The sequence below is a fragment of the Eurosta solidaginis genome, chromosome X (assembly GCF_040869045.1).
Source record: "Eurosta solidaginis isolate ZX-2024a chromosome X, ASM4086904v1, whole genome shotgun sequence".
In the NCBI taxonomy this organism is placed as follows: Eukaryota; Metazoa; Arthropoda; class Insecta; order Diptera; family Tephritidae; genus Eurosta; species Eurosta solidaginis.
Genome location: NC_090324.1, coordinates 190,479,870 through 190,505,468, shown reverse-complemented (window position 1 = coordinate 190,505,468; position 25,599 = coordinate 190,479,870). Strand labels below are relative to the sequence as shown.

Genomic DNA, 25,599 nt, shown 5'->3' with positions numbered 1-25,599 from the left:
CTAATGTTTCTTCCATATATTGAATCTATCTTTACAAACTATAAATGGCTTTGAGAAAAGGAATTTTAGGCACCTTAAAATGATTGTGTTAATATCTCTAGACAACTTATCACTCTATTAACACAGTCGTGGAAGAGTCCCAAGCTGTACATATCAATAAGTTTATTAGCCCTTTTGAGCCATCAGAAATTTCTCCTCATCGATTTATCCTTAAAAAAGGGCCCATAATATGTGAATGTCATTGAAGCAATTAATTTTATCGGAAAATTTCGAAAACAAAAAAGTTTAAAACCAAGGATTCCATTGATACCGAAGATTTGTCTTTTCAATTTTAAATGCCTCAAATTTCCTATCCCTATCAATGAAGCTAAGGACGATCATTAGCTGCGAATCAAGGGATTGATGACCGCAATACAAACCTTTATAGCTTCAGAGCTTCTGCAACTCAATTGTCAACCTCACCTACGCGAGGGGAATCCTGTTACAAATATGAATATATCATACAACAACAGTCATTAGCTGTAGCAGAAGTCAATCTTACCAACTCATATTTTACCCATGGCCAGTTACGCGTAGCCTGCATATTTTTATAGAAACGTGGGGTAAAACCGACGGGCATAAGCTAGTAATAAGTATGGCTGAAACGAATCGGTACTGCCCTAACATCAACATACAGCTAATTAACAGACACCAAATAAAAAAGGAAAGAAGAGAATGCACCTCGTTTTTCCATACAGTGGGCCAAAATGGTGGCAACCCTATTTGCAGTATCGCGTACGATGCACATTATTTGAATAATAATATTAAAAAAGTTTTCAATAAAGCACACGTTAAGGTTGTTCCAAAAACAAAGACAAAGCTGAAGTCTTTGCTTAAATCGACGAAGGACAAATGTGACAGTTTAGATAAGCCGGGGGTTTATTCGGTCACATGCTCACAAATCAATAACGATGGAGATATATGTGGCGCAAAATACATAGGCCAGTCGACTCGCACTGTACGTATCAGGATGAACGAACATTTGAAGTACATCAAAAATATCGAACCGAAAATGGAATCGCGGAGCACGCTTTATTGAACGAGCACGTATTGAGTGAGGATGACTGTAAAGTGATTAAATCCGAATATAATATCAATAGATTAAATATCTTAGAATCGTTACATATTTAGTCAACAAAAATGGCGCGGGGAATCGGGATATTGGCCCACTGTACTCTACTCTTTTTTCAGCCATACAGTAAACTTATGATTTGCTTGCTATTGTTATTGTTCTTGTCATTTCACATGTTCTCATTATTCTTGTTATAGTTACTGCATTTAGTAAATTATGTTTGCATATTTTTAATATTTATGGACTTATTCTGCGATATATGTATTAGACAATGTTTAGTTGAACACTACCAACTGAGGATGGCACCACGCGAGTGGCGAAACAATTTTGTATTGAAAAGTATTATTGTTTTTATAATACAATAAAAATATATTAAATGACGAAAAAGAGTTTTTTGTGTTTTTCTTTTTCACCAAATTCAAATCGAAAAAGTTCTTCCAATTTATCGTTATCACTTTGTTCAGTTTGCAAATTAAACATTTTCCTGTTGATTAGGAAATTCAATAGGAGATACCTGATTCTAGTCTATATATATAAAAAGAAGTGTACATTTTGATTGTCACTCCATAACTCGAGAACGGATAGAAAGATTGCCATGAAATTTTTAGGAAAGATACAAGAAGGAGAGATGATGGTTAGTTGATTTTGAAATCCCAAATCGGTTTAGCCATATATCTATATATATAAAAATGAATGTTTGTATGTATGTCATGGATTAACTCAAAAACTACTGGACCGATTATTATGAAAATTGCTATATATATGTATTTTTCTACGGGGAAGGTTTATATAATGAGTACTTTGATAACGGGTGACTAGGGTCTCGAGATATAGGCCAAAACATGGACCCGGGTAACTCCAGGAAGTGTTTGTACAATATGGTTATCAAATGGAAGCTGTTTATGAGTACTTTTACACTGGGTATTTTTCGTACCCCTGGGAGACTAGGGTCTCGAGATATAGGCCAAAACATGGACCCGGGCACCCCTAGAATGTGTTTATACAATATGGATATCAAATGAAAGCTGTTGGTGAGTGCTTTAGTACAGAGTAGTTTTCATACATATTGGTGACTAGAGTCTCGAGATATAGGCCAAAACGTGGACCCGGGCACCCCTAGAGTGTGTTTATACAATATAGATCAAATGAAAGCTGCTGATGAGTGCTTTAGTACAGGGTAGTTTTCATACCTATTGGTGACTAGGGTCTCGAGATATAGGCCAAAACGTGGACCCGGGTACCCCTATATTGTGTTTATACAATATGGATAACAAATGAAAGCTGTTGATGAGTGCTTTAGTACAGGGTAGTTTTCATACCTATTGGTGACTAGGGTCTCGAGATATAGGCCAAAACGTGGACCCGGGTACCCCTAGAGTGTGTTTATACAATATGGATCAAATGAAAGCTGTTGATGAGTGCTTTAGTACAGGGTAGTTTTCATACCTATTCGTGACTAGGGTATCGAGATATAGGCCAAAACGTGGACCCGGGCACCCCTAGAATGTGTTTATACAATATGGATATCAAATGAAAGCTGTTGATGAGTGCTTTAATACAGGGTAGTTTTCATACCCATTGGTGACTAGGGTCTCGAGATATAGGCCAAAACGTGGACCCGGGTACCCCTATATTGTGTTTATACAATATGGATGACAAATGAAAGCCGTTGATGAGTGCTTTAGTACAGGGTAGTTTTCATACCTATTGGTGACTAGGGTCTCGAGATATAGGCCAAAACGTGGACCCGGGTACCCCTAGAATGTGTTTATACAATATGGATATCAAATGAAAGCTGTTGATGAGTGCTTTAATACAGGGTAGTTTTCATACCTATTGGTGACTAGGGTCTCGAGATATAGGCCAAAACGTGGATCAGGGTAACACTAGGATGCGTTTTTACATTATGGGTATCAAATGCAGATGATGTAAAACTTTGTTACACATATCTGCCTTCGAACTTGTTCTGTTTTAATCAGCTTCAGACCAATCTTGACTCATTTCAAAGCTGGTGTACTGCAAATTTACTTTTTTTGAATTACTCTAAATGTAAGCAAATGACTTTTCACCGTGTGAAGCCGGTCCTATCATCTTATACACTTAACGGCGACCCCTTGGAGCGGATATCTATTGTAACTGATCTGGGAGTTATTTTTGATCCGAAATTAAGTTTTACCACACATATTTCAACCGCTATAAAAAAAACAACTGGTGTATTAGGTTTTATCAAACGTTGGGCTAAAGAGTTTGATGACCCTTATTTCACAAAGATCCTTTATACCTCGCTGGTACGTCCTATTCTCGAGTACTGTTCATGTGTCTGGTCTCCGATCTATCAAATCCATGTTGATCGGATTGAGTCGGTCCAGAGACGGTTTTTAATTTTTGCATTACGAGGTCTCAACTGGGAATCAAGTACTCATCTTCCACCATACAGGAATAGACTTCTTCTAATTAATTTTCCATCTCTAGAGAATCGTAGAGTATTACTTGGCGTTATGTTCATTCACAAGCTCATCATTGGTGTGATTGACTCCCCTGACCTAATCAGTCAACTAAATTTTGCGGTTACTGCTAGGGCGTCCAGGCATTTTGTGCCTTTTCATTTACCTCTATGCCGGCAAAATTTTGCTAGAAACAGTCCCCTGCGCCATTGGTGCTCGCGGTACAATGATTTGTATAACTGCATTGGCTTTGAATGTTCGTTTGCTGCTTTACATACTGCTATACTCTTATGTTTAGCCTGATATTTTAATTTTATTTTTTCTTGTACAATGCGATGTCAAATGTTTATAACATACAAATTTTCTATTGTACCTTTTTTTAATTTTTTAATTTTAAGAATGGCTCTGTATTTTACATATATATCTGTCTATTACAATAATTAGTCGACCGCTTTGTGTTTGCGTCGACTTTAAATAAAGAAATAAATAAATAAATAAATAAAAAAAATTGAAGCTGTTGATGTGTGCTTTACTACAGATAATTTTTTATACCGCTGGGTGTCTTGGGTATCGAGATATAGGCCAAAACGTGGACACGGATACCCCGAGACAATGTTTATACAATATGGATATCAAAAGAAAACTGTTGATGAGTGCTTTACTACAGGGTAGTTTTCATACCTACTGGTGACTAGGGTCTCGAGATATAGGCCAAAACATGGACCCGGATACCCCTAGAATGTGTGTGTATTTTGGATATCAAATGAAAGATGTTGCTGAGAGCTTTTAAGTAATTTTCATTGTGATATTCGATTTAGTCGCATCAACCTGGCAAAACTGATAAATATGCATGCGAATCCGAAATAAAGTCATGAATTAATAATACCCATATACCTATTTACATACTTCCTATTCGATTTGCCTGAAATTTGTTATATAAATTTGCCTATATTAGTATTTACGATGCTTTTTTCCGAAAGTAGACCAGAGACGGACTGGGACTGAGACTGAGACTCGGAGTGGGACTGGGACTGAGACTCGGAATGGGACTGGAACAAAATACTTACCACCCTGTGGGGCTGGCAATAAGATATGAAGAAGAATGGGGAAAACTTGAGAGAAAATAAAAGAGAGAAGGAGACCGAGAACGAGATAGAATGAGACGAAGATGGAGATAGATGAAGCGAAAAATACGGAGGGAGGAGTGAATACAAAGATTAGGAAAAAGAGTAGAGGGGCGAGGGCAGATTTAGACGGAAAAAGCTTATTAAAATGTATGCAGATATACCAAATTTAGGGCAGAACAACGTCTGCCGGGTCTGCTAGTTCTGTATAAAATACAAATATTTGTATGCACACTGTATTACATATTTTAAATAATAGCAGACTTAACACTGTTTTATGCGAAAAGTGTTTATTTGTATAATTTCGATTATTTTGTTAAATTTATGTCATATTGTCCCACCTAATATTCTATCAGAACAAATCTCCGTCACGAGATGTAAATTTGTACATATGGATGTAAATTATCGGATTCGGTACACCGACTGCGATAAGATTTTATTATTCTTACTTGGGCATATTTAGAAAATTTATCTACTGCAGTTAGTACTAGGTATATTTCTGTAATATAAATATCTATGTGAACTATTTCGCCGGGGTACTGGGGAATGGGGGTCTCGAGTAGTTGAGGTTTATTAGGGTGTTGATCGTATTTATTTTCTTCTAATTATTTATTTGTATAAGTTGCTTCTCATTTTCATCCCTATTTCTATGTGCTCGTCTATGTTCTTTTAAGATTTCTTCATTTTGAGCATCCTCGTTTGCTAAATCTTCTAATTTTGTTTGCGTATAACGAATAATTGGAAAAATGAAGTGGGTAGATTTCCTGAATTCTTCCCATTATTTCCACAGTGGTAAATAAACCGTTTATCACTGAAGGGTTTAAATAACGTTTTAGTAGTGTAGTTAAGTCGTCGATTGAAAAATAGGGTTTACAGATTAGGTGCCTATGATAGGTTGGGAATGGTATTTTAAAATGATAGCTATCCTCATTGGGTTACCCCCTTTATCCCCAAAATCTAAATCCCCAAATCAAAATCCCATAATCAAAATCTCCTACACGAAATCCCCATTTTCTGTGTAAAAAACATTCAAAAAAGATAGTTATGTTTATTCTATTTCCAAATTAACACTTCAGTATTGATGATTTCACAAATATTTAATGGGCACATTAAAGAAAATACAGTGCAACGCAATAACTTATAAATACAATTAATACAGTATTTACATAACAAAAACAATTAACACAGTATTTACATAACAAAAAAATTCAAAAATCTTTGCATTTTATTGCATGTTTATCTGCACCGGAACATTTTTTTTGTTTTTACAAATTATAAATACATATGTACATACATATATTTTTATGTATAAATTACATTTCAAAACCCTGCCAGCAGTTTTCTGATAATTTTATCGTCTATCGCCAAGAAGTAACTAATTTGATATATTTTGCAGTTAATAAGGCGATAGTAATTCATTTGACAAACAAAACTTATACTTTAACGGAATTTTTAATCCAAGAAGATAATTAGGCGATGGAGATCTGTAAGGTTTTGAATTTTCATTTTTTCAATTATTTTGAGAACTTTTGCAGTTTGCTTTCGAAGTTTCCTTCTATTCAATAGCTATATTAATGATATTATGCTAATTTTGCGATATTTTCTCATCGTCGGATCACTACCAGATCTAGGTTTTTCATTTAAATTTTTTAATATTTTTTCACAGTATTTTTAATAATAAATTTATAAACCAAAATTAAATAAATAGAAAATGAATTTTAAATCCTTGGTCTGGCATTGAACCGACGACTTTTGCACGGTAGTTGAAGACGTAAGCCTCTGTGCCATTGATGTACATAAGAAGTTGTTGTCAAATTCGCAATATAACATTGACATGGTTAGAAGAGAAAGAAGATATGAAAACACAATGCAAATAGAACGTGTGCCGTTAGGTTATTCCCCATCATTTTACTTTATGCTTATAGTCATACTTACATATATATAAATGCGTAATTATATTTATACGCGTCAGAACTTTACTTTATTATTTAATTAAAATTTTTGTGATTTTGTGTTCGAGGTTTTTTGATATTTCCTCAAAAAAGGTTTGGGGATTTAGCCCCAAAAAAAGTGCGGGGATTTTGGTTATGGGATTTTAAATTTGGGGATTATGTATTTGGGATTTTTTTTTACCTGGGGATTCTGTGTTTGGGGATTTAGGGGCACTCCCATCCTCCATTACCTACTGAGATCTAAATTTGGTTTTTTAAAGGCATTTATGGGACCTTCTACTGCCGGAATTAGGTTGTGCGAAGAGCTCTCGTTTGAGTGCGTCGCGACTGATAAGGAGTTTAATTAAATTTCCTTGATAATGTGTCCGCAACTTTGTTGGCTTTACCAGGTTTTTATTTAATTTCCTAGTTTTTTTTTTTTTTTTGCGGGAGGGCTGAAAAATACCTAATGCACCATAATTGCTGCCGTCGCAGCAACGGTGTGTCCGTAGACTAAAAAACAGCCCCGCTTTGGAACCGTCGCCCAGCCCGGTACCACTTTCGCATTACTTCAGGGTGGCGTTCCATATTTCTCATTTTTTAAGAGCCTACTGTTGTCCCTGCGTTCAGGTTCCCGCTATTTGATTTGAGTATCGATTTAGTCGCCACTGCTTCGCATGCGCATTTTTCTGCGCTACCTCTCAGCATCCATCAGGCGTGCCATGACTATAAATGCCATTTTGCTCACTGCAGTCCAGCACTCTTTCCTGTTGCACATTTGTGATGCTAAATTTCTCGTAGTAGGTTCTTCCCCAAAGACTCTATGCAAAGCGAGTCTTTCCTCGTGGAAACGGGGACAATGGAAGATAAGCTGTTCTGCGTTTTCTAACTCCGTGGTACACATTGGCAAAGCGGATTTTCCTCTCTCCTACGCTTCCATAAATACTCTTTGAAACCGCCATCTCCACTCAGTATCTGCGTGAGATGGCAGCTCAGTTCGCCGTGCTTGTTGTTGTTGTTGTTGTTGTTGTAGCAATGCTTCGCCCCACTTAACAGCTGCGACCGATCACAAATTGTCATCAATATCCTCTAACGGGAGTCCAAGGAAACTTGCTGTTTCAACAGGGGTGGACCATACTGAGAGGGGTGTTAGAGGCGTTGGTTCCACATTACAATTAAAGCGATGGTTGGTGTCATGTGGGGACACATTGCAAGCGGGGCATACATTTTGTATGTCGGGGTTGATTCTGGATAGGTAAGAGTTTTTCCTGTTACATTATCCAGAACGAAGTTGAGCAAGAGTGACACGCGTTTCCCTGGGGAGTATGCGTTCCTCTTCCGCGAGTTTTGGATACTTTTCTTTGAGTACTGGATTCACCGGGCAATTCCCGGCATAAAGGTCCGACGCCTGTTTATGGAGTTCACCAAGGACCTGCTTGTGTTTTTTCGCTTCATACGGCTGGGTTCTCAGGTGCCGTATTTCCTCAAAATGCTTACGGAGATGACTCCTTAAGCCCCTAGGCGGTGCTGGTTCATCAATCAGATGTCTGTTGGGATGCTCAGGTTTCTGGATATTCAACAGGAACTGTTTGGTCAGCATCTCATTTCTCTCCCTGATGGGGAGTATTCTCGCCTCATTATGCAGATGGTGTTCTGGGGACATAAGAAGACAGCCCGTGGCAATTCTGAGAGCAGTATTTTGGCAAGCCTGTAGCTTCTTCCAGTGGGTAATTTTTAGGCTTGGGGACCATATGGGTGACGCGTAGCACGTAATCGGCTGGCTATGGCTAATTGCTTTGTATGTAGTCATGAGCGTTTCTTTATCTTTTCCCCAGGTACTGCCAGCGAGGGATTTGAGGATTTTGTTACGGCTCTGAATTCTGATCAAACATCACACCCAAGATTTTGGGGTGTAGGACAGTCGGTAGCGTAGTGCCATCGACGTGGATGGTAAATGGTCGACATTTGGGACGTCCATGTTGTAAATAAGGTCTCGGAAGATTTAGTCGGTGATAATGCCAGGTTTCGCGAGGCGAAAAAACTGGAGAGATCAGGGAGGTAGCCGTTTATTTTATTGCATAGCTCATCGATCTTTAGGCCTGGGCCTGTGGCCATTATTGTGCAGTTATCGGCGCAGGAAACGATTGTAACTCCTTCCGGTGGTGAAGGTAGCTTAGATATGTAGAAATTAAACAAAAGTGGGGATAGGACACCACCCTGTGGCACCCCTTGTTTAATTATCCTTGGTTTTGATGTTTCGTTTCTAAATTGCACCGATGCCTGCCGACCACCCAGATAATTTGCGGTCCACCTTTTAAAACATGGGGGAAGGGTAGACCCTTCCAGGTCTTGCAGTAACGAGCCATGGTTGACCGTATCAAAAGCTTTTGATAGGTCTAGCGCTACGAGTACTGTTCTATGGTGGGGGTATTGATTTAAACCGCAATTTATCTGGGTGCTAATGGCATTTAGCGCGGTGGTAGTGCTATGGAGTTTTCTGAAGCCATGCTGATGAGAGGCTAGCTGCAAATTTGCTTGGAAATAAGGGAGCAAAATGGCTTCAAGCGTCTTTGCTACTGGCGATAGGAGAGATATCGCACGATACGACTCTCCTATGTTAGCTGGTTTCCCAGGCTTTAGTAGCGGGACCACCTTAGCCATTTTTCATTTCTCGGGTATGACAAAGGTGGAAAGAGACAGGTTGAAGACATGCGCTAAATATTTGAAACCCTCTTTCCCTAGGCTTTTAAGCATCGGCATGGCTACGCCGTGTGAGCCCACTGCTTTGGATGGTTTAGCGCGACCAAAGGCGTCCTCAACCTCTTTAGCGGTGATGGTGATTGGTGACGCGCTGAATTTGTGTTTATGTGCGTGTCTATTGGCGCTCCGTCTATCTTTGTCGACCGTAGAATGCATTATATATTGTCGGCAGAAAGCGCTCGCGCATTTTTGCGCTTTCGGCACTTTGTCGCCAAAGGCGATGGAAACTTTGTCTTTGTGCTTAGTCGGATTCGATAGGGACTTTACGGTGGACCAAAGTTTACCCACACCGGTAGAGAGGGTACAACCTCTTAGGTGCACCTCCCATTTCGCCCGCTTGTGTTCGTCCACAAGCAATCTGATGCGTTGGTTTATATCCCTTATTTGGGGGTCGCCTGGATCACGCTGTCTTATAAGGTCACGTTCTCTCGCTAAGTGTGCGGCCTCCGCCGGGAAGTGGGGCCGGATTTCGGGAATTCTCCCGGCGGGAATGAAACGTGCCGAGGCGGATTCAATGACCTTACGGAAGGCACGCTCCCCTTGGCGGGCATCAGTCGGGATAGGTAGGGCAGCAAAGAGGTTGTCTGTAAAAGGTTTATATTCTTCCCACTTTCTTTTTTTGAAGTTTATGAAAGTGCGTTTTTCGGTGAGGATGAAGTCGGCGGTACGCTCGAGCGAGATAAGTATAGGCAGGTGGTCGGATGCCAATGTTACCATTGGCTGCCAGTTGACGCGGTTTACGAGTTCTGTGCTCACGATTGAGATATCTGGTGAACTGTGACAGCTTCCTACCATACGTGTGGGGGCATCTCCGTTTATTGTGCAGAACGTCGTTTCTTCTATTTGACCCGCCGACATCTCACCCATACTGTCCGCCCGCAAGTTTGAGTGCCATAGATCGTGATGGGCATTGAAATCGCCTAAGATAATGCGATTGTTGCCAGTGAGTTAGGCTCTGATATTAGGTCGGTATCTACTGGGGCAACAGGTGGCAGGAGGGATGTAGATGTTGATGGTTTCTAGGTTTGCATCGCCTGACCGGACAGATAGGCCTTGACGTTCTAAGACATTGTCCCTGCGGTCGATACCAGGATCAAATATATAATATTGCACAGAGTGGTGAATGATAAACGCAGGGCCGCCTCCATTTCCGCTCTCGCGGTCTTTCCTGTGGACATTATACCCATAGCAGGTCTGCAATGCAGATCTTGTTGTGAGTTTAGTCTCTTGAATCGCAGCAATGCGGATGTTGTGCCGCTTCATGAAATCGACTATCTCCGTAATCTTCCCAGTTAGTCCATTACAGTTTCACTGCAGAATTCTGAAGTGCATAAGGGGAGACGCCGCCACTCTGGGGGTAAGTGACGGGTGACTACGCCTTGGTTGTGTAAGGCCAGGACGCAACTGCTGTTGTGGCCCTGGGACTGGGCGTCCTTGGGCAAGCATTGGGGTACCCGGATGATTTGGGTTTGCGACCTGGCAACATGGCGCGATGAAACCCGTCGGGGGGTTGCCGTCGCGGAGACCAGAACATCTAGGAAAGTGGCACCACCCAAGGCAGGAGCTGCATTGGGCGGATGTCGCAAACATATATATTCTGTGCTGGAAAACGGTGCAAACGGAGGTAGGGACTAAGAGTCTGTTTCCCTGACCTACGCGATTGCTGCCGGAAAAGAGGGGGGAGAAGACGGGGCAGGGGCTGATGCTCAGCATTGCTACCGACTCTAATACGAAGGTAGTAGTTATGAGTGGTAGCAGCTGTTGGCGCCGTGGGACGCGAGCAGCAGCGGGTACTTGTTGTGGCTTGCTGAGCAGCGGGCTGCTGGAAGGTAGTGTGGGGAGGGGAACTTAGGCGTAGACTACGGGACGCCCTTGGGCGTGAACAGCAAGGAGCCACAAAAGATTTATAAAAGTTACGTGGACGTCGGGTTTTGGGATCAAGCCCAGAACAACCTGTCCGATGCAACCATCCCTTACACGAGACACACTGAACAGAGTATGACCGTCCTAAAAAGATTCTTTTCTGGCAGATGCAGCAAAACCATTTCTCAGGACCGGGGTCAGGAGACGGACCCGGATTGGATTCGATGCCTTCCCGGAGTAAGAGAATATGGAGCAGTCCTGCTGCAAGGAGCTGCTGGGAGGATGACAATTTGTGGGAGGGACGCAACAAATTAAATGGGGTTACACTGAAATGACAGTCCTTGGTCGGGAAAAATCCCGAGTAGCTCCGGTACATAGAACCGACTGCCTTGGGAAGCGGTTAGCCGTGCTTCCGCTCATTCCATTGAGCTACGTTCCAAACTAGCATAAAGGTCCAACGCCCTTTACTCGAGGCCCCCCACCGTTCTTGCCACTTAGCGTTTGTTTGTGTCCTTGCTCTTTTTTTGGCTTTTTCAGATAGTCGCTCGGTATAAGTGTTATACAGATCGGCCATTTCGCTTGCCAGTAAGTCCACTGGGATTTTCCGGGTTAGAACAGGATCGCGTCGTCGGACACCGTTCGCACTGCAATATCATCAGCACATCCCACAATTTGCGTGTTTTCTGGTAGATCAATCTTTAGCACCCCGTCATACATTACATTCCAAAGCGTTGGACCGAGAACAGATCCCTGTGGGACGCCTCCAGTGATTTTTTACTCTTTTGCTCCTTGATCCGTGTCAAAAAGAAGTACTCTGTCTTTAAGATAGCTACCTATTATTCTGCGTAAGTAAGCTAGTGTGCCGAATCTTCGCAGCGCTGCCATTATCTGCATCAAGTTCGCAATGTTAAAAGCATTCTTGATGTCCAACGTAATCAGTGCACAGAACTTCCTTTTATTTTGGCCTCCAGAGATAGCTTCTCTAGCTATATTGACGAATGTTTGTATTGCATCTATGGTAGATCTTGATTTGCGAAATCTATATTGATTATTCGATAAGCCACTTGGCTTTCTAGAGTCAGCTGTAGGCGCTCACTAATTATACGCTCGAATATCTTTCCTAGGGAATCCAGCATACAAAGTGGCCTATACGAGGATGGTTGCTCCGGCTGTTTGCCACGTTTCAGCAATAGGACAAGTCTTTGTCGTTTCCATGGGTGAGGGAACAGGCCTTCTTGCATACAGGCATTAAAAAGATCAGTAAATAATGTAGCCCTAGTTGTGATCGCGGCTTTAAGGGCTATGTGTGGTACTCCATCGGGTCCTGGGGATTTGTTATCAGCAACTCTTTTTGCGACCACCGTGGTGTGATGGTAGCGTGCTCCGCCTATCACACCGCATGCCCTGGGTTCAACTCCCGGGCAAAGCAACATCAAAATTTTAGAAATAAGATTTTTCAATTAGAAGAAAATTTTTCTAAGCGGGGTCGCCCTTCGGCAGTGTCTGGCAATCGCTCCGATTGTATTTCTGCCATGAAAAGCTCTCAGTGAAAACTCATCTGCCTTGCAGATGCCGTTCGGAGTCGGCATAAAACATGTAGGTCCCGTCCGGCCAATTTGTAGGGAAAATCAAGAGGAGCACGACGCAAATTGGAAGAGAAGCTCGGCCTTAGATCTCTTCGGAGGTTATCGCGCCTTACATTTATTTTTTTTTTTTTTGCAGCGTCCAGAACCTCTTGCCCTGTAATTTGCGGAATTTCCGTACTTTCGAGATCCTCGCTTGGATAAGTCCAGCGATCTTGCGCCGGGAAAAGTGTTTCAACAATAGTATTCGTTAGTATCGGGCAGGTAAGTTGCTGGGATATCGGTCCTTTAACTTTGGCCATTACAGTTCTGTAGGCTGATCCCCAAGGATCTAGGTCGACATTATCCAGCAGTTCCCTAAAGCACAACTTCTTGCTCTTTTTTATGGCATTTTTAAGTGCATTTCTTTGTGCAACATAGGTGCTGTGTAACTCCGCATATTTCGTAGTTATATTTCTCTAATATTGCCTTCCATCTCTATAATTTTGAGTTATTGTTTTTATTACTTCAAGCATAGGTAAATGGCTGATGGTCGGTATGTGTGATCACTTTTGCTTTTATCGCAAGCATTTCTTTTTCGTTTACTGCGTAATTTTTCTCAGCTTTGTTTACTTACTTACTTAATTGGCTCTTAACCGTTTGAACGGTCATGACCGTCGAACAATGCGCACCAGTCGCCCCTTCTCTCTGCCAACCGGCGCCAATTGTTCACACCTAGGGAGTTTAAATCGTTTTCCACACGTTCCTTGCAGCGGAGTGGGGGCCGCCCTCTACCTCTGCTTCCATAAGCAGGTTCCGATAGAAACACTTTCTTGGGCGGAACGTCATTTTTCATTCGCATAACATGGCCTAGACAGCGCAGCCGCTGCGATTCGTTGGACTATGTTGATGTCTGCGTAGAGCTCGTACAGCTCATCGTTAAACCTTCGTTGGCACTCGCCATCGCCAACGCGTAGAGGTCCATAAATCTTTCGAAGAACTTTTCTCTCGAACATTCCCAGAGCCGCTTTGTCTGATGTTGTCATGGTCCATGCTTCTGCACCATATAGCAGGACGGGTACGATAAAAGATTTGTAGAGTATGATTTTCGTTTGCCCAGAGAGGACTTTACTTTTCAATTGCCTACCTAGCCCAAAGTAGCATTTATTGGCAAGAGTGATTCTTCGCTGGATTGCGGAGCTGATGTTGTTGCTAGTGTTGGTGCTGGTTCCCAAATAAACGAAGTCTTTTACTATTTCGAAATTATGTCTGCCAACAGTAGCATATGCCAAGGCGTATATGCGCTGACTCTGCTCGATGACAGCAGGTACTCCGCTTTGTCCTCATTCACCATAAAACCCATCTTTCCGCTTTTTTTCCAGTTTGGAGTAAGCAGAACTAACGGCGCGGGTGTTTAGGCCTATGATATCAATGTCATCAGCATATGCCAGTAATTGCACGCTTTTATAGAATATTGTTCCAGAGCCGTTAAGTTCTGCAGCTAGTATAATTTTCTCCAGCATCAAATTAAAGAAATCGCACCATAGGGGGTCACCCTGTCTGACGCCCTATAACAAAAAATGAATATCTTTACGGTATATAAGTAAATTATGTCAACATTCAACTCCAGAAATTATATGGTGCAACAAAATACAAAAATAAAAGAAAATTTCAAAATGGGCGTGGCTCCGCCCTTTTTCATTTAATTTGTCTAGAATACCTTTAATACCATAAGTCGAACGAAAATTTACCAATCCTTGTAAAATTTGGTAGGGCCATATATTCTGTGACGATAACTGTTTTCTGTGAAAATGGGCGAAATCGGTTGAAGCCACGCCCAGTTTTTATACACAGTCGACCGTCCGTCCTTCCGCTCGGCCGTTAACACGATAACTTGAGCAAAAATCGATATATCTTTACTAAACTTAGTTCACGTACTTATCTGAACTCACTTTATCTTGGTATAAAAAATGGCCGAAATCCGGCTATGACCACGCCCACTTTTTCGATATCAAAAATTACGAAAAATGAAAAAAATGCCATAATTCTATACCAAATATGAAAAAAGCGTTGAAACATTGTAATTGGATTGGTTTATTGACGCCAAATATAACTTTGTAAAATGGGTGTGACACCTTCCATATTACGTAGAATAAAATGAAAAAGTTCTGCAGGGCGAAATCAAAAGCCCTTGGAATCTTAGCAGGAATACTGTTCGTGGTATTACATATATAAATAAATTAGCGGTACCCGACAGGTGATGTTCTGGGTCACCCTGGTCCACATTTTGGTCGATATCTCGAAAACGCCTTCACATATACCACTAAGGGCCACTCCCTTTTAAAACCCTCATTATTACCTTTAATTTGATACCCATATCGTACAAACACATTCTAGAGTCACCCTTGGCCACCTTTATGGCGATATCTCCAAAAGGTATCCACCTATAAAACTAAGGCCCACACCCATTTAAAATACTCATTAACACCTTTCATTTGATACCCATATCGCACAAACACATTCTAGAGTCACAGCTGGTCCACCTTTATGGCGATATCTCGAAAAGGCGTCCACCTATAGAACTAAGGCCCACTCCCTTTTAAAATACTTATTAACACTTTTCATTTGGTTCCCATGTCGTACAAACACATTCTAGAGTCATCCCTGGTCCACCTTTATGGCGATATCTCGAAAAGGCGTCAACCTATAGAACTAAGGCCCACTACCAGTTAAAATATTAAAATACTCATTAACGCCTTTCATTTGATACCCATATCGTACAAACACATTCTAGAGTCACCCCTGTACTGCGATTCACTAACTTCTATAACGATTTTCAGTATTGATATAATATCATAACGGTAATTTTAACGAGTTTGCTATTCAGTAACTTATCTTTATTTATAACTCGATATAGAACAATCAGCGGTTTCCTATAACGATTTGACAAGAGACTTATATCGTCGGTTTTGTTTTTCACGCTATAGGTGGTTAAGATAATTTATTAACAAAATTTATTAATATTTTGGTGTTTTCGTGTTTCAAACAATAAAAATAATGGCATTTGAGTTTGTAGCGAATAATTTAACGCAAAATGTAACAGCGTCGAGTGCATCAACAATAGATAGGCGCTTGCTCAGGGATATCGATGATCCTTTTGAGCTTGAGCATGCAGAATTCAAAAAACTGTACCGCGTATCTCCGGATATTGTGATGGGACTTGCTGATCGGCTACACGAAAATCTAAGAGGACAGAGGATCTCAGCAATATCGGAAGAGAAACAGGTAAAGCTACTAAAATCATTGAAAATTTGCAGTGTCCTTACTTACTAGGTATCTTTGAAGGTTTTGTGTGCCTTACGTTTTTATGCCACTGGATGTTATCAACGGTGGGGAATTTCGATGAGCCAGTCTTCCATCAGCCGATGTATCCATAGGGTGACTGATGCAATAAATGAGAAAGTGCTTTTCGACGAAATCAAATTTCCTATGACGCAGGAAGAACGACAAGCTGCCAAAGAGGTATTTTCGTCAGCACCTGCGCCCTTCGTTGGAGGAACGATAGGAGCGATTGACTGTACGCACGTTTCCATTTTAGCTCCAAAAGTTCATGAGGAAGCGTACGTTAATCATCATGGATATCATTCCATAAATGTGCAAATGGTAGGTTAACTAATTTAACTACTTAATAATAAAGTGCATTGCTACATGATTTTTACATTTTTGTAGATATGTGACCCAAATTTAAAAATTTTAAATGTGAATGCCAAGTTTCCGGGAGCACGTCATGACGCATATAATTGGAGTAGTTGTGCAGCTCGGCGAGCAATGCAGAGAGCCCATGAAAATGGGAATCGTCATATGTTTTTAATAGGTAATATCTATTGATTGTTCTTATTATTTTTCATAATTTGAAATAAGCAACTTTCAAGTGATTCTGGGTACCCATTAGAGCCGTGGCTTATGACACCACTACCGAACCAGCCTGAGGGTACTCCCAAGTTTCGATATAACGAGGCTTTATGCAAAGCTCGAAATCCCATCGAGAGACTCTTTGGTGTTTTGAAAGGAACTTGGAGATGTCTTTCACGGCAAAGAGTTCTTTTGTATGAACCGGGCTTCGCCGGGAAAATTGTAAATGCTTGCTCAACTTTACACAATATTCGTTTGCGTGAGCAGAGCTTTGAGATTGATGACATCGACCCAATTTTGGTGGAACATGCTGTGACCAACTCAGAAGAAACCTTTAACTCGATATCTTCAGCTGGAAAACCGGTCCAAGAGAGACTCATAGCAAATGTTTTCTCCTGAACAATACTTATATTTTTTTTTTAATTTTTGAAATTTTCACCAAGTTTTGCTGAAGCTAAATTATGTTCGATTTTTTAAAAGTTTTGCGTTCGAAACTTTGTATAAAAAAATTCACGAGGTCCGCTGGAAAAAATTCCCAAATATCAGAAAGCCATTCAAGTGGATTAAGTTAAGACATTATTGTATAAAAATTTAATAAGCCACAAAACTGCATACTCAGAAAAATTCTAAAAACTCTCAGCAAAAAGTGGTAAGTTTTCATTCACATTGTTAGTGTTACATCGTGATATATACTTGAAAAAAGAATATCGAAAATAGTTTCAGAAAAACTTGGTGAAACTCCAAAAACCCTGTGACGAAGACTGATGTCCATGAGTATTTGCACAAAATTAATTTTTCTCCTCTAACACAAGTTTATATTCTATATTTTTTATTAATTCCTGGACGTTTTTTATTTGTATAAAACCTTAAAAATTAAGACATAAAAACGAGAAAACAAGATAAAAATTCAGTACAATACATATCACATGTTTTTTTTTTATTAAATATACACGTATGTATATATACGCTAAATCAAAAAAAGATCCAAAAAACAAAAAATCCAATTATAATATATATATTTTTTCTTTCAAAATACATAAAATATCGATGGACACATTAAAAAGCCAAAAATGAAACAAAAACTTCATAACGCGATGTGCAATGATTTTTTGTCAGCCTTATGATAGGTATTAGAAACGGCGTTTAAAATGTATGGTTTATTCGAGTTGATATAGCTGATGGCAGATGGCGCCACATCAAATTCTAGGGCTAACCCAGGCATGCTTAACGAACGAAACGATATCATTTCGTTACGATAATCAACGCTAATAAACGAAACGAAGTCACTTCGTTTCGTTTATTAACGTTAAGATCGTCAAATTAACGTTAATTTGTCGTTCTTAACGTTAATAAACGAAACGAAATGACTTCGTTTCGTTTATTAACGTTGATTATCGTAACGAAATGATATCGTTTCGTTCGTTAAGCATGCCTGGGCTAACCGCTTCCCTTGAACACCTTTGTCAAGCTTTTGCAAGATATGAACTTTGGTTTCCAAGGACAAAGCATTTTTCTTACATTTATTTGGCATTTCAGCGAAATACCTTTGCTTTTAAACAAACAATGCCAAAACACGTGTACGCGCATTTCACACAAAAACTAACAAAAACTGTAAAAAAATACGCTCAGAAATTAGAATTGAAAATTCGTGTAATGTATTGAAAAAGTTGATTCTAATTCTGGACATTTTAATTACTAAAGGTTCTAATTTTTGAGCGACTACTGTATAGTACCTATAACATAGAGTTACGGTCAATAAAATAGAATCAAAATTCTAAGTGATATTTTTGCAAATAGGAACCACATAAATAAAAATTTAAAAGTTAACACGAAGCTCTAGAAAATTAATCGAACTTCAAAAAAATTTCATCAACATTTTTAACTTTTTATTCAGAATTGTTAGAAAATGTAGTTTTGTATCTCATTCAATTTTAGGCAAGGAAGTGCAAGTTTCATGACCGTAAACATTTCCGTTGATTTTTTAGAAACTTTTTTGCTAAGGGTGTTGCGTATTTTCTTCCATATAACAGATGAACAAAATGTACTTTTCAGGGGAAAAAATTAGCAACACCCTTAGCAAAAAAGTTTCTAAAAAATCAACGGAAATGTTTACGGTCATGAAACTTTCACTTCCTTACCTAAAATTGAATGAGCTACAAAACTACATTTTCTAACAATTCTGAATACAAAGTTAAAAATGTTGATGACATTTTTTTGAAGTTCGATTAATTTTCTAGAGCGAGTTAAAAAAAGAGAGTTAAAAAAAAATCAAAACTAAGCTAAATACTAAAATACTAGTTTATAGCCTATCAGACAGCCGGTTAAACGCATCCGACCACTTTCCAATTTCTTTAACAATTGCAAACAATGCCTCGTTCTGCTTCGCTTGCATTTCAATTAGCTTGGCCTCATTTTCCAATCGTTTGGTCTCATTTTCTGCCAGTATCTGTTGATATAGGGAGAAAAATGAAAAAAGTTTAATAAATAAATTTTTTATAATGAATTATTGTTTCTTACCCTGTGTGTTTGAGCCTGCAATTCAGCGATTTCTAAAAATCGCCGCGTTTTGTCGGCTTCTGCGTCAGCACGCTTACTTTTTAAGCCCCTACGTTGTGTTTGTGCGGGGGTAGCAGAAAATGCCCTAGACCCTCTCGAGTGATGAGCGGACGGTGTTGTAGCCATCCCACATTCAACAGCCTCCTCGTCATCATCAGCTTCTTGCTCCTTATTTTTCCTTTTTGAACCCCTGCGCAGTGTTTGGTCGGGGGTAGCGGACGGTGTTGCAGCAACTACACATTCTACAGTCGGAGTCACCGCCTCCTCGTCATCGTCCTCGAAAATCAAACGCAGCTCCTAATTATAATAAAAACAAACAAAATAATTCGGACACATATATGGAAATAAGTGTAAAACTATAACTTCACCTCTTCTTCTTCCATTGTATCCGGGCAATCGTGTGAGCCTTCAACATATTTTTCCCCAATTAAATTTAACACACGCATCTCCATTTCATTCGGCGCCGGGACGGTAATTGGCCGATTGCCTGTTTGGGCTCTTTGGACATTTCGGTCCCGAACGCGGTTGCTCGTGCGGCCTTTTAAATCGCGCCACACCTACTTCCAAAGAAATATAACACGAAATATAGACACATTTATGAATAAACATAAATATCTCCGGAAAAATCAAAGTTAAAAGTGAATTCTGATAACACGATAAGTCTAGGACAAACATCGGCTACAAATATTTCCTGACAGAAGTAAAATTTTTATTTTCCACCTTCGGATTATTGATACCGTGGTCAAAACGTGTCTTTTGATAGCTCTCGATATTTTTGGACGTTTTTAAGCAGTCTACCACAGACCTAGACTTACCGGAATCACTAAATTCTTCGTTTGAATTTTCACACAATATTAACTTTTCACCGCAACACATTTATGTATGTTTTTGGGATTAGCGTACCAGTTAAATGTACATATACTATCCACACATATTTGTACATAAGAACCAAACACTAATATGCAAACAAATGGCCGAACGTAACTTTGTCAGCGCTTTCCGCTATTCACAATATTTGGTGGAATCCCGTTCTCACCATGCTATGATTATTCATAAATTGTCTCACAATTTGCGATTCCATTTATGTATCACAAGCACTGGTTCCTCATGACGGTTTGTATGTTGCTATTTTTTACTAAAGAAGTACTTACCGTTTGCCATTGTTCTATAGTTTTTGTAGCTTCTCCAATAGCGTTGAGCTTTTCTGTCAACTCTCTCCATTTCCGCAAGTACTCAATCCTTCCATGTTGACGCTGGAATTTTCCTGTTGCCAGTCCGTCGTTCTCAGTGAGAAGGTCAACTAGTGCCCGTAACTGCTCCTGTGATGTCCGGTTTCGCTTAGCAGCAGCACTTGTGGACGCCATTATAAAATTCTAAAATAAAGAACAATAAATGTTTAAAATAAGGTTGTAATAACGTAATAATTAAAAATACTTTCCTTTAATATTACTTTTCTTTTATACACTGAACAAAGAAATTTGATTTCAGTTCCTATTATGGTGAATTCCACTTATAAAAAATCAATTATTAAACTGAAGAATCAAATTAGCTTGAACAAATAGTTTTTCTTTATTCCTCTTTGTGATTTTCGCATATTTTGACATTTCGAACGGCTGATGTGAGCAGAGATGCCACACTTTAACATTTTGAATAGATACGAAAAGTCAGCTGTTTGGACTCGTTATATATAAGTTACTGAATCGCACATTCGTTACAGCAAACCAAAAATTTGGCCGATATACATAACGACTTCCATAACGATATAAGTTAGTGAATCGCACTACTGGTCCACCTTTATATCGATATCCCGAAATGTCGTCCACCTATAGAACTATGGCCCACTCCCTTTTAAAAATACTATCTAATACCTTCCATTTGATACACATGTCATACAAACACATTCCAGGGTTACCCTAGGTTCATTTTCCTACATGGTGATTTTCCCTTATTTTGTCTACAAAGCTCTCAGCTGAGTAATGTTCGGTTACACCCGAACTTAGCCTTCCTTACTTGTTTTCTATTGCTTTCTTTACTAAACTAGACTGGGTATAATTTTTATTGGGTCCTGTGTATATCAAAATGTTCAATATCTCGCCGCTCTTCGTTTTGCACCTGAAATAAGGCAACGAAGAGCTATTAAATCTACGTCCATGGGTTGAAGTGGTTTAGGTGGTCTTGGAGGAGGATAATCCTGTTGGTTTAACGGGTTTTGTGGTTGGTATCTATTATTTGGTTAAGTTGTTTTGGGTTTGGTTGGCGTAGGGATGGTGATTGGGCGGATTAAAATTTTATTGACGATAATTTAGGATTTGTTAAGGTTTGAGGTATGTAAGCTAGTTCAGGATAGAATTTTGACGGTGGTTGAAATTGTTGATTCAATTGCGGTTGAGAATGTATTGATGTAAAGGATTGTTGTCGTGGGTTTGCGGAATTAAAGCTTTGTTGGCGGGAGGTCGATGGTGCGTTGAACACCTGATTGTTAGCGTGGTATGCCCTGAAATTTTGATTTTCCAGCTTCATACAATGGTGTAAGGCTTCTGGCAAGCTCTTTGGTTTCTTAATGCCTAGAAGTCGGGGTAGGTCGCCAGATAGTCCTCTCACAAATGTGTCGAGGGCCTTAGCACGGTAATTATCGGTTAGTAAGTGGACTGCTTCCTCACCGATTCCAATGCATCCTCTTTTGTTAAGGATCAGGGATAGATGGCCGTACACTATTTGGTAGAACTCATTCACACTCTTGCGTCCTGGTACCAGGTACGTCATCTGCTACTCTAACGGTAAATCGTCGTAAATTTTTAGGAAGATAAACTCTGAAGCGTTCCATGAAAACTCGTAAGGAACGTACTACGTCCGGTATTTTGTCCATTTCGTTCATGTTTTCCCTGTATCGTGCGTCGATTGTTTGGTCGCTTGTTATTGGGGCTATATTTTGATTAAGGGCGTTTTGATTTTAAGTGGGTCCGTTTACTTATATTATTTGGGCAATCATGGTTCGTATGAGGTTTCTAATTTTCCGGAGATTTGGGGGGCTGAAGTGGAGGGTGCTGCATTTGATGCTGGTGCTGCTAGAGTAGGAGGAGTAGTATTAGCTAGCATTGTGGCCTAGTTAAATTATTTGGGTTAGCCGTTGTAAAAATTCTTTTTTTTCCTTTTCAGGGGTTCAAGGGGTTTAATTTCCTGAATTTTATTTGATAATCACAAAACAAAAAAAGATCAAGGTTTTCCTAAAAAAAATTTTAAATTTTTAACTAATTTTATTTCCGCACTTTCACTTTTAACGTGTTTCTTTCTTCTTTTCCAACGAATATTTATATTCTCCAATATTGAATGGATTTTTTAAATACACACACTTTCACTTTTGAAATGTTTTTTTCTTTCAATGAAACATCTAGATTATTCAATTTTAAATTAATCCTAAATTATTTAAATTTGAGAGTAGAGTGATTTTCCCAATAAACTATTCGAATTTCGTAATTTTAGGTTTATTCTTAATTCGACAAATTTTCAAAATGTTAATTAGTATTTAATTTATCTTACGTTTTTTTGAAGGTTACTTGTTTTTTCGATCTTTTCCTATTGGCTTAAATTTTTTCACTCGTTACTTTAAAATGTCTCTAAATATTCATTTTTTAAATAAAATTTCGAAAATTAATATACTTAAATTTGTTTAAAAACATTTTTAACTTTAATATTTACTTTCTTACATTAATTTCAGTTTCATCTCGGTAAGTGTGTAGTCTCCTTTTCCCTTATTTATTAGGTTTCCGTTACCACTTTCACGCCTCTTTTTTATAGGTATCGTTTTTCGATCAGTTTTCCTTCCTTCGCGGCACTTTTTCTATTGAGGCACTTTTTTTTTTAAGTTAATGCTATACTGGTGGCACTTTCGGAAAGTTTAAATAAAAATTCCGGTGACATTTTATTAAGTCAACTTTAGCGATAAGGGAGTTCGTTGGGCCTGTTTGAAATGTAGCCTAACTGAGATTGATCTTTTCAAAGTTTTCAAACAGGCTGGTGATGGGTTCTCTGAAATAGGCAGAGAAACTGACGCACTGTCCAAGAAATCATCCAGTATGAAAACTTATTTAAGTTCTTCAAATATTCGAATGATTTAACTAACGTAAACATTCCACATAGAAATGGGAATCCTACCAGTGCTTCCTCTAGTGCCCCGGCACTCAATGCCGTTGCTGAAGTTCGTGCACCCGTAGTTACTTCACCCCCAACTATCGAATTAATAAATCTGGCATGCCCAAGTCCCTTAAAGCTCAGCCAAGGTTTCTTTAACAAACCCCAAAAAATATTCCACAAAAAGTAATTAGGATCCACAAAACCCTTCTACGGAATCCGAACCGCCGACTAACAATCTTATTGTTGTCCCTATTAAAAAATCTGTATTTGTGTCAAGATTTGATAAAGACACTACAGAAGAGGACCTAAAGTCGTACATCATCGCTAAGCTTAAATTTGACGTGACAGTTCGAAAATTCAATTTTACCTATCCTAGAGGTATTTCGTCTTTTAGGATTGATGTATCTGCTCAACATTTTGATACTATATTAAATAACTCTTTTTGGCCGCCTGGTGCTTTTGTGCGGGAATTCGAACGTAGGCGTAATACTAATATTTAAAATCTTGCTACCCTTCCACATAACAATATTGCATCAAAAAACTTAATGTTAAATCGGCCCTAAATTTGTTTTATCAAAATGTTAGAGATTTAAACACTAAACACTAACTGAATTGTATTTGAAATCGTTTAACTGCAATTTGAACATTATCGCTTTAACTGAAACTTGGCTAAAACCTCATATATTTAACTCCGAGATTCTTTGCCATGATTACCAAATATACAGAAATGACCGCTTGAACAGAATTGGAGGTGGAGTTTTGCTTGCGGTACATTCTTCTGTACCTTCAGCTGAGGTTAATTTACCCATTATTGATTCTACAGAATTCAAATGCATTGGAATCAAGCTCGGAATGGGTTGTGTCTATATCGCCGTCTGCTATATCCCACCATCTTCTGATCCTTCGGTGTATATAGATCATATTAGAAATTGTTAATTCAATGGTGAAGCCCATTGGTCGATGATAGTCCTGGGTGACTTTAATCTCCCGCATGTATTATGGACCATATCTGACCAGGATATTGTACCCATTCCTTCAAAACTGTCCAACAACGAATTTTTAGCCGAAATAACTGCACTTTGCCTTTACCAGATAAAAGTAATTCCTAACATGTTCGGGAGGACCCTTGATTTGGTATTTGTTGGCGATACATCAAAATGTACTCTAAGCCGGGGTGAACCTCTTACTGCACCTGAAGACCCTTACCATCCCTCCCTGGAAATAGTATACGAATTCGAAAGAAATACTCCGAGTAGCATTGCTACTAAATACGACTCTAGTTTCACATTTGACTTTGCGAAGGCTAATTTTAGTAAATTTAATCAAACTTTATCTACCGTGGCTTGGCCCAAATACATTTTTGTCAATATTTATTCTGACTTTTATACCACCATTTACGGTATTTTGGAAAAACACGTACGTAAACGAAAACGTGTGTTTACCGAACCAGTCCGAATATGGTTCACTAAAGAGCTGAGGTCTTTAAAAACAGAAAATCGCGCTTCTTCAAATTATTCAAACGGTCGGGCTCTCACTCCGATTACTTGCAGTACTCTATTTTGCGTCATAAATATTTTGAATTAAACAAGTCGTGCTATAATACGTACATCTTTAAGATGAAAAGGAAAAGAACATGCAGTCCGAAAGCCTTCTATGATTTCGTGAACTCTAAACGTAGGGTTAAAGGATTTTCCTTTGCTTTACAATACCAGGATGATTTGTCTACCGACGATCAAGATATTGCTAACTTCTTTGCACAATTTTTCAAGTCCAACTATTCCACTGAATTTAATTCTTTTTCAAATAAATACCCATTTCAACTTAACACAATTAATATTCCAGCAATATCTCCTCATGAAGTTTTTTCATATTTAACGTATTTGAAGGAATCTTACAAGTACGGTCCTGATTTAATTCCCACTTGTTTTCTTAAAAAATGCGCTGAACTTATTCACCAGCCTCTAACTGGTTTATTCAATCTGTCCCTAAAACAAGGAGTTTTTTCTTCTGCTTGGAAGGAATCTTTTCTTATACCCCTTCACAAAAGTGGTAGTAGGTCGTGTGTAGAAAACTATCGAGGAATAGCCAAGTTGTCGGCCATCCCAAAGTTGTTTGAAGCTATCGTTACCAATCAGCTAACATTTTCCATTTCTACTTTGATACCGCAACTCGGATTCTGTAAAGGCAAATCTACCATTACTAATC

General features: G+C 39.2%; 2 protein-coding genes across 4 annotated transcripts in view; one reads left to right on the top strand and one right to left on the bottom strand.

The window, feature by feature from the left end:
• LOC137234670 (uncharacterized) overlaps positions 1–25,599 on the top strand; it is a 485,943-nt gene that overhangs the window by 383,971 nt on the left and 76,373 nt on the right. The window lies entirely within an intron of this gene.
• LOC137234671 (uncharacterized) lies at positions 18,942–19,745 on the bottom strand. Its single transcript, XM_067758148.1, has 3 exons — positions 19,632–19,745; positions 19,225–19,560; positions 18,942–19,153 (listed from the first exon to the last, which is right to left on the bottom strand). Exons 1-3 carry the CDS (start codon positions 19,713–19,715, stop codon positions 19,007–19,009), a joined length of 567 nt encoding a protein of 188 aa, XP_067614249.1. The 5' UTR covers positions 19,716–19,745; the 3' UTR covers positions 18,942–19,006.

Bases quoted from the DNA above. Each gene is read 5' to 3' on its own strand.
- LOC137234671 (XM_067758148.1), bottom strand. From the start codon at position 19,715: ATGGAGATGCGTGTGTTAAATTTAATTGGGGAAAAATATGTTGAAGGC. The intron at 19,561-19,631 runs GTGAAGTTATAG...TATTATAATTAG, and splicing joins ATACAATGGAAGAAGAAGAG to GAGCTGCGTTTGATTTTCGA. The intron at 19,154-19,224 runs GTAAGAAACAAT...CTATATCAACAG, and splicing joins TGCAGGCTCAAACACACAGG to ATACTGGCAGAAAATGAGAC.